This window comes from Microtus ochrogaster, chromosome 8 (genome assembly GCF_000317375.1).
Source record: "Microtus ochrogaster isolate Prairie Vole_2 chromosome 8, MicOch1.0, whole genome shotgun sequence".
NCBI lineage: Eukaryota > Metazoa > Chordata > Mammalia > Rodentia > Cricetidae > Microtus > Microtus ochrogaster.
In genome coordinates this window covers 21419662-21433725 of record NC_022015.1, presented here as the reverse complement: position 1 = coordinate 21433725, position 14064 = coordinate 21419662, and the positions used below count along the sequence as shown (strand labels likewise).

Below are 14064 nucleotides of genomic sequence, written 5' to 3'. Positions count from 1 at the left end.
GCTGGGGCAGGCTTTGAGGTTCTGGAGCCTTGCCCCATTCCTGCTCTCTTTCCTTCTTCTTCTTCCCTCCCCACTCTTCTGGGTGAGGGAGGATGAAAACACAAGCAGTTGGCTTCCTTGATCCAACTGAAATCCTTACCTGCTGTTGCCACACCTTCCCCGACATGATGGACTATGTCCTCTGGAGCCAACAGAAGACCTTTTTAAATTTGCTTTTGGTTATGGTATTTCATCCCAGCAATAGAAAGACTACTACTATACCGTGTGTATGTGAGGGTGTGTGTGGGTTTGTGTGTGGGAGGGTGTGTACGTACATGCATGTGCATGCATTCTAGTTAATCTGGGGTGACAGACTAACTCACTATGTAGCTCTGGATGGCCTGGAACTCGCTAGATAATTAACCTGGACTTGAACTCACAGAAATCCACCTGCCTCTGCTCTCAAGTGCTGGGATTAAAGGCGTGTGCCACCACGCCTGGCTAACTAATGCACTCTTTTTTTCTAAGATTCCTTTGGAATCACATGCAAGTGTGCACACAAAAGTAAACAGAAACTGAACTGTAAAACAAATATGTCTTCACAGAATTCAGATAAGAATTACAGATATATGTAACAAAGCATAAACTCAATGAACCCCCTTAACCAAAAGGCATTTCAATATGTTATAAAATTACTGTTAGAAAAGACAAGTATAGACCACTATCTTTCAAAAGGGTTAAAAATCAGTGCTATCAGAAAACAATGATAAGAGAAAATTATTTCTTAGGAACCTTTCCAATCATAAAATGTTTTGTTTGGACACAGCCCCAGGCAATCCATAGCACTGACAGTAGCATGCTGGCAGTAGGATCATCTCCCCTTTTCCAGAGGTCCAGGAGTCCTCTAAAGGGGATGATGCGCCCTTATTATAATTTTGATTAAAAAGAAAAACACCCACTACTATAAACTCCTTCATTTTTTTATTCTTCTTGCAACTTATATTTCACAACCAAGATTAAAAACTGATGTTGCCGAAGGAAAACAAATGGTGTTACTTTCAAATTTGTTATCTATATCCATTCTGAGATAAAACTTTAAACAGCTTTCTGATAGGAAACTAAGCACGGAAAAAGATGCTCTTCTCAATTACAGCAATGGATACAGCACACAAGACATGCAGGCATGGAACCTAAGCCTTTGATGCTTTAAGGGTGTGTTCTCAAGATGCATAATGCATTTCTTCTTGTTTGTTTGGGCCCTGAGGTTCCACCCATAGCCATACACATATTCATATACATATATATGCATATATATGTATATATATATGATACTCTACATTAGAAAATAGTGTGGCAATTCCTAAAAGAGTTAAGCAGAATTACTCAGGGAAATGAAAACCTATGCATACCAAACCTTGCATGGTACAAAGATTTACAACAGTGTTATTTCTAGTAGTCTATGAATGGAAAGAGCGTGAATGTTCATCAGCTGATGGAGAGTTAAACGCAAACGCACACTCATCCAATGCAGTATCGCCTGACGGTAATAAGGCAAAAGGTACTGATGAGTGAGTGCTACAAGTGAAGTGGCAGGCAAAGAAGCCACAGCTGCCTCAGCGAAACACAACTGAGGCAGAAACTATCAATTCTAATATTAGAATCTGCAAGAAAACTGCTTCTGCCCCAGTTACAGTGGACAAACCGGCCTCAGCAAATCTAAGGAAGCTGACCCACCACACAGCTGGAGGCCGCTGCTGCAAAGGATGACAGCCGTGAGCCATGCAGAGCAGTAAACAGAAAGGATGCTGCAGGAGACATGAGCCAGCTTCACCTGACAGGCACTTGTTTATATGGATGCCCACAGAAGACAGTAGGAGTGGGGGTAGCATGTACAAGACAGGAAGCTTCTGAAAATCCCTACGGGGAATGCAGCCAGGTGCAAGAACACACTGACACTCCAGCTGAATCACCATTATCCAGGATTATTTCTGTTTGAAGATGTATTTTATTCCCATGTGTGTGTGTGTGTGTGTGTGTGTGCGTGCTGGTGTCACAGAACCCATTGGATTCTCTGGAGTTGGCGTCAGAGGCACTTGTGAGCCATCTGACAGGGATTCTGGGCACTGAACTCAGTTCCTCTAGAAGAGCAGCAGAAGCCATCCCTCCGGTTCCTAGCCATTAATATTTCTAAGTGGTAGTATTTTTCCTTCTCCTTTATAATCAAACAAAAAAATTAAGCTTCTAAAAGCCTCTTTTGCTCATTTAACTTAAAAATTTGAGGCAGCATCTGCGGAGCCCAGCCTCATCTCAAGCTTACATGAGCTGAGGACAATCTTGAATTTCTAGCCCTGCCTCCACAGCACATACCACCATTCCTGGTTTTAATAGTTCCTTTTACTGCAGTTTATATGAACAGAAAGGAGGAGATGACAGATTTAAATGGCTATGCTAGAAGAAATTTTATGATTATCAGGATAGCTCTCCTTGCTTCACAATTGGGAAGGTCCTATGTTGTGGTATGGGTTTAAAGTAACGGGAGAAAAGCATAAGAATAATAATTTCTAAAATATTCACCCAAGGTACGGAAATACTTTCTCTGTGCTTACTGCAGTGGTTTAAATGAAAACATCCCCAATAAGCTCTCACAGTTGAATACTTGATCCCCAGTTGGTGGCGCTCTTTGGGGAAGGTTTGGGAGATTTGACCTTGCTGAAGAACAGCACTGGGGACAGACTTTGATGTTTCAAATCCATGACATTCCTAGTTCACCCTCTCTCTTTCGTGATACAGTTTAAGATGTGAGCTCTTAGCTTCTGTTCAGGCCAACAAAGTTTGTGCTCATTGCCATGAAAGACTCTTATTCCTCTGGAACCAAATAAACTCTTTCTTCTATAAGTTGCCTTGGTCTTGGTGTTTTAAGACAGCAACAGAGAAGTCTTACCCTTCACCCTAACTAGCACAAGTCATAACATATATTCCATTGCTAACTTGAACCATAATCTTTGGTGACCCTAATAAGCACTATAGTTCGAGCAGCCCGATCATTCGAAAACTATCCAGTTATGTGGGGAGATGACTCAGTGAGAAAAGTACCTGCCACATAAGTCTGAGGATCTGGACCTGGGTACCTAGCACCCAAGTAGGAAGCCAGGCATGGAGGTCTATGCCTGCAACCCCACCACTGATTGGTAGAAAAGGCAGATGTACTCGCCAGAAAACAGTCTAGCCAACCTGTGAGCACCAGGTTCAATGAAAGACTATCTCAGGAAAACAAGTGCTGAACTGATCAGGGTGGTGCATTCCTTTAATCCCAGCACTCAGGAGGCAGAGGAAGGAGGGTCTCTGTGATTTCAAGGCCAGCCTGGTCTGTACAGGGAATTCCAGGACAGCCAGGGCTACATACTGAGACCCTGTCTCAAACCCTCTACACCCTACCAAAAAGAAAAAAAAACTGAACCAAAAGAAAGTGCTAAAGGAACATACATGATGCTGACCTGTCTTCCACATGTGCACACAGCACCTCCACGAGCACACAGATGCACACACACACACACAGGCAGAAGCCAATCATGACATGTGACAGAAGCTTCATTTTCATGTTATTTGAAGATATCTTTCCCTCAACACTCAACACCACCTCAACCAAAGCAGCTCTGCTTCTGTCTTATATGTTGTAGTGCACGGGTTCTGACAGAGCCTGCTGCTAACACAAGGTTCAAAGACTACATAAATTATTTTAACAACATCCAGAGTTGACTGAACCAGATCCTCAAATCTGCCATCATGTCTATCGTCTCCGCGACCAGTCCTTTGATGCCAGCTTACCTCCAGTTCAAGCTCCTGCGGCTCCATTTCAGAAAGTGACAATACAGCAATTTTGGTGACTTTACAGACCTCATGGTCTCCTGGGAGTTTGCCCACCAGTGCTTTCTGCCGAATTAAAATAAGCCACCATGGAAGATCTGAAAGAAAAAAAAATCTAATGAATGGATGGAACTCAGAGTACTGTTGGCCTGGCAGTAAACGACCTAACGGAAACAAAACGTAAAACACACAATGAAGACACAAAGTCCCTTCAACAGAAGATGTCCGGTCTCACTCAGAGAAATGTGCGTCACACAGCCCACTCTTGTGGTGAGGCCACGGGGAAGCAAGAATCTTACAAGAACTCTTTTGTACAAGCAGTGCTGGTAGGATACCAACTGACACAGCCTAGCTGAAAAAGTAATGTATAGTGCCTGAGAAACATCGAAGTATTCCATGATAAGACATGCTTCCTGCATGTATTAGATGAAAAGCATGTTACTAACATATGTAATGTAGCTGTGCAGTCATGTGCCTCACTATGTAATATAGCTGTGCAGTCATGTGCCACACTATGTATGTAATGTAGCTGTGTGGTCATGTACCACACTATGTATGTAATGTAGCTGTGCAGTCATGTGCTTCACTATGTAATATAGCTGTGCAGTCATGTGCCTCACTATGTAATATAGCTGTGCAGTCATGTGCCTCACTATGTAATATAGCTGTGCAGTCATGTGCCTCACTATGTAATATAGCTGTGCAGTCATATGCCTCACTATGAGATGCATCCAATGACATGGTTCCGTAAAATTATAATTGAACTGGGAAACTCCAACTGCCTAGCGACATGATGGAATGGCTCAATGTGTCATTCATTTTGATTTGATCTACGTCATGTTTGCAGTGATAAGGAATTCTGGCATAAGCAAACTTACTGTGCTGTCAGTGGTATAAAGTACAGTATACAATTATAGACCATCATTTTAATTTTATTCTCACACTTGCTTTTCTTTCAGAGAACCTAGGTTCAGTTCCCAGTACTCACAGGGCAGCTTACAAGTATCTGTAACTCTAGTTTCAGAGGATCTGATACCCCTTCTGACCTCCACAGGCACCAGGCGTGTATCTAGTGCATACACATATAGGCAAGCAAAACATCTACACACATCAAATAACCTGAAAACAACAACAAAAACAAACCAAAATTTTTTTTAAGTTTCTATAAAACATCTCATCAAGATAACACTGGTAGAGGCCTCTTAAGTCATACTTATGTCATATTTATCACAGTTCTGGACCGAATCTGGAGGCTGTGCTATATCAAGAGGTTCGTGTCCTAATGATGTCCTAAAGAGATCCTGCAATGATGGGTTGCTTCACAACCTGCTTACAGAACATATCCCAGTCATTAAGAAACACATATTGTAGCCAGGCGGTGGTGGTGCACGCCTTTAATGTCAGCACTTGGGAGGCAGAGGCAGGCGGATCTCTGTGAGTTCAAAGCCAGCCTGGTCTACAGAGCAGGTTCCAGGACAGGTGCCAAAGCTACAGAGAAACCTGTCTTGAAAAACCAAAAAAGAAAAAAAAAATAAACCCATATTGCATTATGATAATCTAAGATAGATTTTACTAAATTTAACACAAAGAAGCCTGACAATTCCTCCTCAGCAGTGAGTTTCCTTTCCACACCTTCAGTCACTTGTGGTCAGCTCTAGTCTAAAAGCACCAAACAGAAAATTTCAGAAATAAACAATTAAAATTTTTCAACTCTAGGTCATCAAGGGGGGCATGGTGGTGATCTGTAATTCCAGCCGCTCAGAAGGCTGAGGCAGGAGGATTAATATAAGACTCTTATATCAAAATAAAAAGTAGGGACAGGAGTACTGGAGAGAGGGCTCAGCTGTTAAAAACCCGGCTCCCAACACCTGCATGGCAGCTGATGACTGTCCACAACTCCAGTTTCAAGTGACCCAAGCCCTCTGCTGTGTTCATAGAGTGAACAGACACACATGCATGCAAGACACACATATAAAATAAAAATAATATAAATCTTGGTTTTTTTTTAAAATTTAAGTAAGGACCAGTGAGGTGGCGCAGTAGGTAAAAGCTGGCCAGCCTGTTTGATTTCCAGACTCCACGATGGAAGGAGGAACTAACCCTGGATGTTGTCCTCTAATGCACACACACACACACCAATGACAAATACATTTTACATAAACGGTAGGAAGAGACTGGAAAGTAGCTCGGTGATAGAGCACTTGCCCAGCACGTACAAGATCCCAGGTTCAATCCCTAGCACTTCAAAAAGAACTAAATAAATTGCATGCCCTTCTGAACAGTGTATGACATCGCAGGACATTGCACTTTGTCCAGTGTACCCATGCTGTATACGTTACCCGCCCATTTATACTCAGCTGGGCTATCAGACTGATGGCTGCAGTATCACAGCACTGTCCAAGCAGCCCCACAGAGCATCCTAATGTCATTCATCTCACTTCATCTCATTGCTTTTAATCTCTTATTAAGCCTAATTTGCAAATTAAACCATATCAAGGTATGTACAATTAGGAAAATTATAGTACAGCCATGAACTGTTTATGATGGGGATACTTTCTAAGAAGTATGATGTTAAGTGATTTCATCACCGTGAGAACATTATGGGATATACATCCAAACTAAGACAGCTATGATACCAAGAGATCACGCTCTTACTGGACCACTGTGGCATCATTCTGTTGACCAAAATGTTGCAATCGACAGCACCTGACTGCACAGAATAGAATAGTGGCACTACCTGCTATTTCAGGTATCTACTGGGGATGGAACAGACCTCTCCAGAAAGAAAAGAAGATATTGAACCTATGCTGCTCTACCCTCAATATAAGAAGGAAAGTGTGATTGGGCGGCTGTGGCCTTTAATCCCACCTCTTGGGAGGCAGAGGCAGGTGGATCTCTATGAGTTAGAGGCCAGCCTGGTTGAGTTCCAGAACAATGGAGGCTACACAGAGAAACCTGTTTTGAAAAACAAAACAAGAAACGGAAAGGGAAGGAAGGTGTAATAAGATCATATAATATGTAGACTCCTTTATACAAACACAAGAGCAGAACTACGCCAGAAGTTGATGTGATTGGTTAGCGGTGAGCGGTGAGAGGGAAAGTAGAAATGAGGCAGAGAGAAGAAGAGAGGAGTGACAGTTTGGAGCACATTTTTAAAGATGCATGGTCGAGTTGCAGTTCCTAGAACAACAAAAATACTTCAATCAGCCAGAATGAGAGGGAATGAAACACAAATGAAGTGGTGAGCCATTCTCCAGCAAACTGAAAACACACAGCCACACTGTAGGACACAGGGAAGAGAGACAGAACCTCTAGGACCGGAGTTAGGAATGACTGTGAGCCGCCTGGTAGGTCTTGGGAAATAAACCTAAGTCCTCTACAAGGGCAACAAGTGCTTTTAACTACTAAACCATATCTTCAGCTCCAATATACCCCTCCTTTTTTTGTAAGAATGTTTAAACATTACAGATAAATTAAAGTTCTCTTGACATGCTTTGACCGCCATCCTTACTCTATGACAAGGCTTTGACCCACTCCAAACTCCACTGTTAGTTCTCGCCTGTGAGGACAGCAGAGATGGTAAATGATTACCAGTTCTTGGCATTAGACCTTTTAATTTTGTTTGAGGACTGAAAAACAAACAGTATAACAATTACTGATTTCACAGGCACCACTTGGCTGCTCTCTTAGATGCTTTCCAGTTCATCTCTATATATAACTGCCCTCCCTGCTATTAACGACGGGGAAAATGAACAGGCAAGACATATTGCTGGTTCTCATTCTAGAGCCTCCAGTGTGGACTGCAGTCATTGGCACATAGTAGGCACACTATGAATATCTGTTAAATCAATAAGTACTCACTGAATATTTTGGAATAGCCCCTACTATGAGTAGAGCAGGCATAGAGACAAACACAGTAAAACCACAGCACTCCAGCCACTGTCCTCGTGGAGCTTATCATACAGAAAGACTGCAGACAAATCAATACACAAATAAATAAATAAATAAATAAATAAATAAATAAATAAATAAATAAATAAGAAAAGTAACATATCATTACAGTAAGAATTTCACTATAGTTTTTATTTCCTCCTGGACACTACCATGAACAAAACATTTTGTTTTTAAGACTTGTTTTTAAAGTTTTACTGATGTGTATGTTTGTCTGTCCGTGTGAGTGTATGATCTATGCAACCTAGGAGGCCAGAAGAGGGCATCAAATCCCCTAGAGCAGGAGCGGTGAGGAGCTGCCTGATGTGGGTGCTGGGAATTCAAGTTCTCTCCAAGAGCAGCAAGCACTTTTAATGGCTGAGCCATCTCTGCAGCCCCCAATAAAAATATTTTTATGGTGCTTTACTTTTCTTCAATTTGCCAAGCACATACACATTTTCTTTCCTTCTACTTTCTGTTCCTCCCAACAGGAAATCTCAACTGATCAACCCAAAACCAGACATTACAGTATATTAAACCCTAAAGGTACACTTGCCTGCAAACACCAGAGGAAGAACAGTCAAATGAAAACCAAACAGCTCTGCATAGACATTTCCTCACCACCAAGGCTAACAGAATAACTTTTGGTAGACCCTATAAAAGTGAGAAAACAGCTGAGATTGATGGCACACACCTTTGATCCCAGGCCTCAAGAGGCAGGAATAGGTGGATCTCTATGAGTTCAAAGCCAGTCTGAACTCAGTCATGAAGTATATAGTAAGTTCCAGGCCACCCAGGGATGCATAATCAGACATAATCAGGGTCTCAGGACATTGCAGCTCGTGTCTACACAATCCCAGAATGCAGGGTACTGTAGCTCGTGTCTACACAATCCCAGCACGCAGAATATGGAAAAAAAGCACAACTGAACATACTTTAAACTTTTTCATATTTTACTACTAAACACCTTTTTAGTCTCACAGTGGAGTTTCTGGTAACTATAGTTAATGTCACTATAATTTTAGTAAATATTAACTTAAGAAAAACAGTCCAAGTTTACCTTGTTTTTCAAAAGTATGTTTAGAAATTAGGTGGTTCTGCAGTAGGCTATCTCTTATGCTCTTTAAAGGAAAAACAAATAGGAATCCAACCAAACTGGACATGGCAGGACGTGTCTACACAATCCCAGCACTCAGGATACGACAGCACATGTCTACACAATCCCAGCACTCAGGAGGCTGAGGCAAGAGAATCACAAGCACAACACATACAAATGAGGAAGAGAATGAGAAGAAAGGGAGGCAGAGAGGGAGGGAGGGAGGAAATGAGAAATATTAGTTCTACGCAGTGCTATCTATGACCCAGAGCTCACTTAGCCAGTCCGGCTGCTTTGGAGGCACGGGCATGTGGCAATTGAGGATCACCAAGAGTCCTGACCCAAGGTGGTCATCATGTCATCTAGTCTACCTCCTCACTGCTTAGCCAGTCACATTCAGAAAACATGCCACCACTCAACAGAGACTGCTGGGACTGCAGAGAATTCTCTCCGGTGCTTCGTAACAAGTGTTTCAATGGAACATTAGGTTTCTACTGTGGGCTGGGCCATCTCTTATATTTAAATCTTGACCTTGGAATGTGAACATATTTGGAGACAACCTCTGAAGAGGAATTAGATTATAAAGAATTCATTAGGGTGGGCTTTAATAAGGTATAACTGGTTTTATTTATTATTTTTATAGATTTATTATTTTAATTATACATAATTATGTGGAGTATGTGTCTGTACAAATGAAAGCCAATGCCCCAAAAGGTCAGAAATATTACATTCCCTGGAGCTGGAGTTGCAGGCTGTTGTGAGCCACCTGACATGGATACTGGAAATCTAAGTCAGGTCCTCTGCAGGAGCAGTATGTGCTCTCAACTGCTAAACCACCTCTCTAGCCCCATGACTAGTTTATTATAAGAAAATTTAAACACACAAAGACACAAAGGAAGGAAGCCCAAGACAGGGATTGCAGCCATCTATAAGCCAAGGAAAGATAGCTTGGAAGAATTGAGTCCTGCTCATACTGTAATCTCTAGCATTACAGGAAAATGAAATTCTGTGTTTAATGCCTCCCCTAACCTGTGACATTCTGCTCTGACTGCCCTACAAACAAGTATAGTTCTAAAAGTCACAAGAGCCTGTTCTGTTTCTCAGAGTCCAGAGTTCAGTGACAATCGTGAGCAGCAGCATAGCTCTCCCACGCCATTTTTAGATTGACAATGACATCTGTTCAAATAAAATCATGTTCCTATCGTACTAGGCAAGAAGAAAAATGCATGCGTTAATATGTAGAGAATCAGTAGGAGGAAGCAGGAGGGAGCTTAAGTACAGATGTTTTATTCCCTACATCTCCTACCCCCAAATGATAAGATGCTCCCATGGGAAAATGCCCCCAAAGTATCAGCTCAATTCTGATGCACCAGGAACACAACTCCTTCCTTCCGGCCAGTCTAAATCTGAGCAAGAACTTCATCTACACACTGGGAGAGGAGGGAAGGGAAGAGGACTGAAGGATGGCTCTTCCAAGGTGAGGAGCTGGGACAGAGCAGCACACAAGCCTGTGGGGAGCAGGGCAACAGAGGCCCAGACATCGCCACATGCTTCTCTCCTGGTTCCTTTCTTTCAAAACCAAACCTGATAGGTGACAATGACCAGGATACAATAAGGACAATCAAGAGACTCCCTTTTTATATTTTCTTTCCCCAGTTCACTTTCCTCCCCTCCCCCTCTTCTAAATGTCCCATATCACTACTTCTCATACTGCCTACACACAAACAAGGCAACCACAGGCGTGGATGCCTTCAGCACGGAGGAGAAGAGGCAGCAGGCATTAACTTCAATTTGGCCAGGGCTGATAAAAGACTTGGGGTTGTCTGCCTAGGTCTCCCTGCTTCCCTGACTGCTCCCTTTATCTAGGAAAGTGGTCCTGTGATGTACTTTGAACTAGGTGACTTTGAAGGTCCTTGGCCAAGCTGGACCAAGCTTCTTCTCTAGATGTGTGAATCAATCTGTTTTGATCACTGGTCAGTCTCCACTGACTACAGGGAACCTCAGAGTAGGCCTAAGGGATGAGAGAGAATACCATCTTTTGAGCAGAACCCCCCCCCTTTTGAAAATATAAATAGGGTCTAGGGCTGGAGTTTGGTTGACAGAGTGCTTGCCTAAAATGCATGAGGCTCTAGGTTCAACCCCAGCACAACTTGGTGTGGCTATCTCACCTCTCAGGAGGGAGGCAGGAAGATCAAAAGTTCAAGGTCATCTTTGGCTACAGAGGAAGTTTGAGGCCAGCCTGGGCTACACAAGACCTCCATTTCAAAAAAAAAAAAAACAAAAAAACAAAGAGAAACAGGTGAAGGAGATATGCAAAGAGAAACGCTATTGATAAGAGATCTGAAACCCCATAAACACCCACTTTCAGTTTCAGAACCCTGGTTCTATTGAAAAGTGTTTTTTTGCACAAGCTGATAGATTTTTCCCTTTAACGTAAGCTGACAGATTTGTGTAAGTAAAGGAGTCTTGATAAAAAGAGTGCTGTAATTAAGTAAGAAGCTTCAGGTATACTATCTCATTCGGAACTCCCAGGACCTAAACACATAATTAGGAAAATTACTCTGGCTTTTGTTTTGCAGCTTAGAAAGTAAGGTCCTTGACCCGAGGATTTGACTTGTTGGCTTCCAGGCACTCCTTGAAAAGATGCCCCCACAATTCAGAGAAAGGCATGGACACCAGAACAGAAAGGAGGATCCCAGAAGAGAGGCTCTGTAAGATGAGAGCCATGGGGAGAGGTAAAAAGGCTACATGGAGGCAGTGTGGCAACCCAGGCAAACTCAGGTGAGTGTGGCTGCTGATCTAGCCAGCAGGCAGATGAGAAGAACAGAACCATTAGCCCACAGGATCCTGGAGGACTGTGCACTGTTGCTGTCTTAAACCATTTGGAAAGTCTTTAGGCAGTGGATGTTAGAGTTCTCTAATAAATAATAATAAATATTAACAAATGGAGCTTGACACTTGGTCTCCTGACTGATTTCAATAATTTACTCACTGCTCCAAGATGTGACTGAAACTGGAGAAAAATAATTCAGAAGTTTCATACATGTCATTTACATAATAGAAAATGAATTTTAACTCAGAACATCCAGTTATGAAATTATCTTGTCCTTATGTAAATGAATTATAGATATATGTAATTAAATATGGACAGGTAGGAGTGTGTTAAGATACTTAATAAGGGTACACAATGACTAAACGCTTTTCTCCTCCGTGCTGAAGGAAAAATTTAAAGCCTACCAAAAGCAGAATACACAATAAGACTCAGAGCAATATTATTTCCAACAGGATGGATGAAAGAAAGAAAGAGAGAGAAGGAAAAGAGACAAATCATGAAATATTCATATAAAGGAAGAACAAGGAACTCTAGTTTCATTTACCAGCATAAGTATATCCCAAAACAGTTTTTGGAAGAGATTAAAACAACTATTCCAAAGTGATAGAATTAGACTTATAAAGAGAGCTAATTGGATCCTTTCTCGCATTGTATGAGACACACCAATAACTGGAGCCCCTACATCTATACTGATGCAAATAAATCAGGAAGGGCAGGTTACAAATCTGAAGATTTAAGTAAAGTGGAACAGAGGCCTTATGATTCTGTCCAAAAGTCAGAATTATATGCTATTCTCATGGTACTAAGGGATTTTAAAGAACCTCTCAACATAATTACTAATTCGCAATACGCAGAAAGAGTTGTTCTGCATATTGAAATCAGTGAATTTATACCAGATGATACAGAATGGGAGATGGCTCAGATAAGCCTGAATTCACACAAAAGCTTTAGGGGTGGTGCATCTGTAATCTCAGCTCTGGAAGGACAGAGACAAGAGGATCCTGGCATCCACTGGCCAGCCAGCCCCGCTGAAGGTATCAAGCTCCAGGTTCAGTGAGACACTATCTCAAAAAACAAAGCGAAAAGCACAAGGGAGATACCCAACATTGACCTCTGGTCTCCACAAACACCCAAGAACATGCATGCACACACAAACACACACACACAACACAGGAGAGAGAGAGAACACAAATAATATAATGAAATTTAAATAAAAATCTCCAAAATATAAATCTTGGCAACAATTGTTTAGGACTATATATCCAAGAAAAGCAATCATTTTCAAGGGAATAATAAAACTTGAGTCGATTTCCTTCACGGGAAGGACACGCTTGGAGAAAATGGCAAAGATACCTTCTGAAGTGACTGGTTGTGTTTCACTTCTTAATCTGGACAGGAGATAAAGATGTACACTTTAAAACACCCTCTACTGCCGGGCGATGGTGGCGCACGCCTTTAATCCCAGCACTCGGGAGGCAGAGGCAGGCGGATCTCTGTGAGTTCGAGACCAGCCTGGTCTACAGAGCTAGTTCCAGGACAGGCTCCAAAGCCACAGAGAAACCCTGTCTCGAAAAACCAAAAAAATAAAAAATAAAAAATAAATAATAAAAAAAATAAAACACCCTCTACTAGCAGGGACCTTTAATCCCAGCACTTGGGAGGCAGAAGCAGAAGCAGGCGGATCTTTGTGAGTTCGAGACCAGCCTGGTCTACAGAGTGAGTTGCAGGCTAGGCTCCAAAGCTACAGAGAAACTGTCTCAAAAAAAAAAGAAAGAAAAAAGAAAAAGAAAAAAAACCCCTATACTATTTGTCTGTGATAAGCAGTCCCTTATATTTATAAAATTTTTTCATAATAAGAACACTATTTAAAATATAATCAAAGAACCTAGTAAAAGAAAGTTACAAATTGTCTCCAGCAATATGCTTTTGTAATTCACAAAAGTCAACCTGTACTTAAATGCTCAATAATTTTATTTTAAACTTAAAAACAGCCGGGAGGTGGTGGCGCACGACTTTAATCCCAGCACTCGGGAGGCAGAGGCAGGCGGATCTCTGTGAATTCGAGACCAGCCTGGTCTACAAGAGCTAGTTCCAGGACAGGCTCCAAAAAGAAAAAAAAAAAAACAAAAAACTTAAAAACAGCTGTTGTAGTGGCTCATACTTATAATCCCAGTACTTGGAAGGCTACAGCAGGAGAATCATCATGAGTTCAAAATAAACCTGAGCTACAAAGTGAGGCCCTGACATACAAAAAAAAACAAAAAAAAAAACAAACCCAAGGCCAGCGAGGTGGCTCAGTGGATAAACAGAAGCATGAAGACCAGAGTTCCACCCCCTGAACTCACAGTGGAAAGAACCAACC

At 41.8% G+C, this 14064-nt stretch overlaps 1 protein-coding gene across 2 annotated transcripts in view; it reads right to left on the bottom strand.

Annotated features, from left to right (window-relative positions):
- Inpp5f (inositol polyphosphate-5-phosphatase F) overlaps positions 1-14064 on the bottom strand; it is an 83108-nt gene that overhangs the window by 38512 nt on the left and 30532 nt on the right. For both annotated transcript variants that reach the window (XM_013347870.2, XM_005351350.2), the window contains one exon: positions 3805-3941. In XM_013347870.2, coding sequence (XP_013203324.1) covers positions 3805-3941 — 137 coding nt within the window. The remainder of the gene's footprint in view (positions 1-3804; positions 3942-14064) is intronic.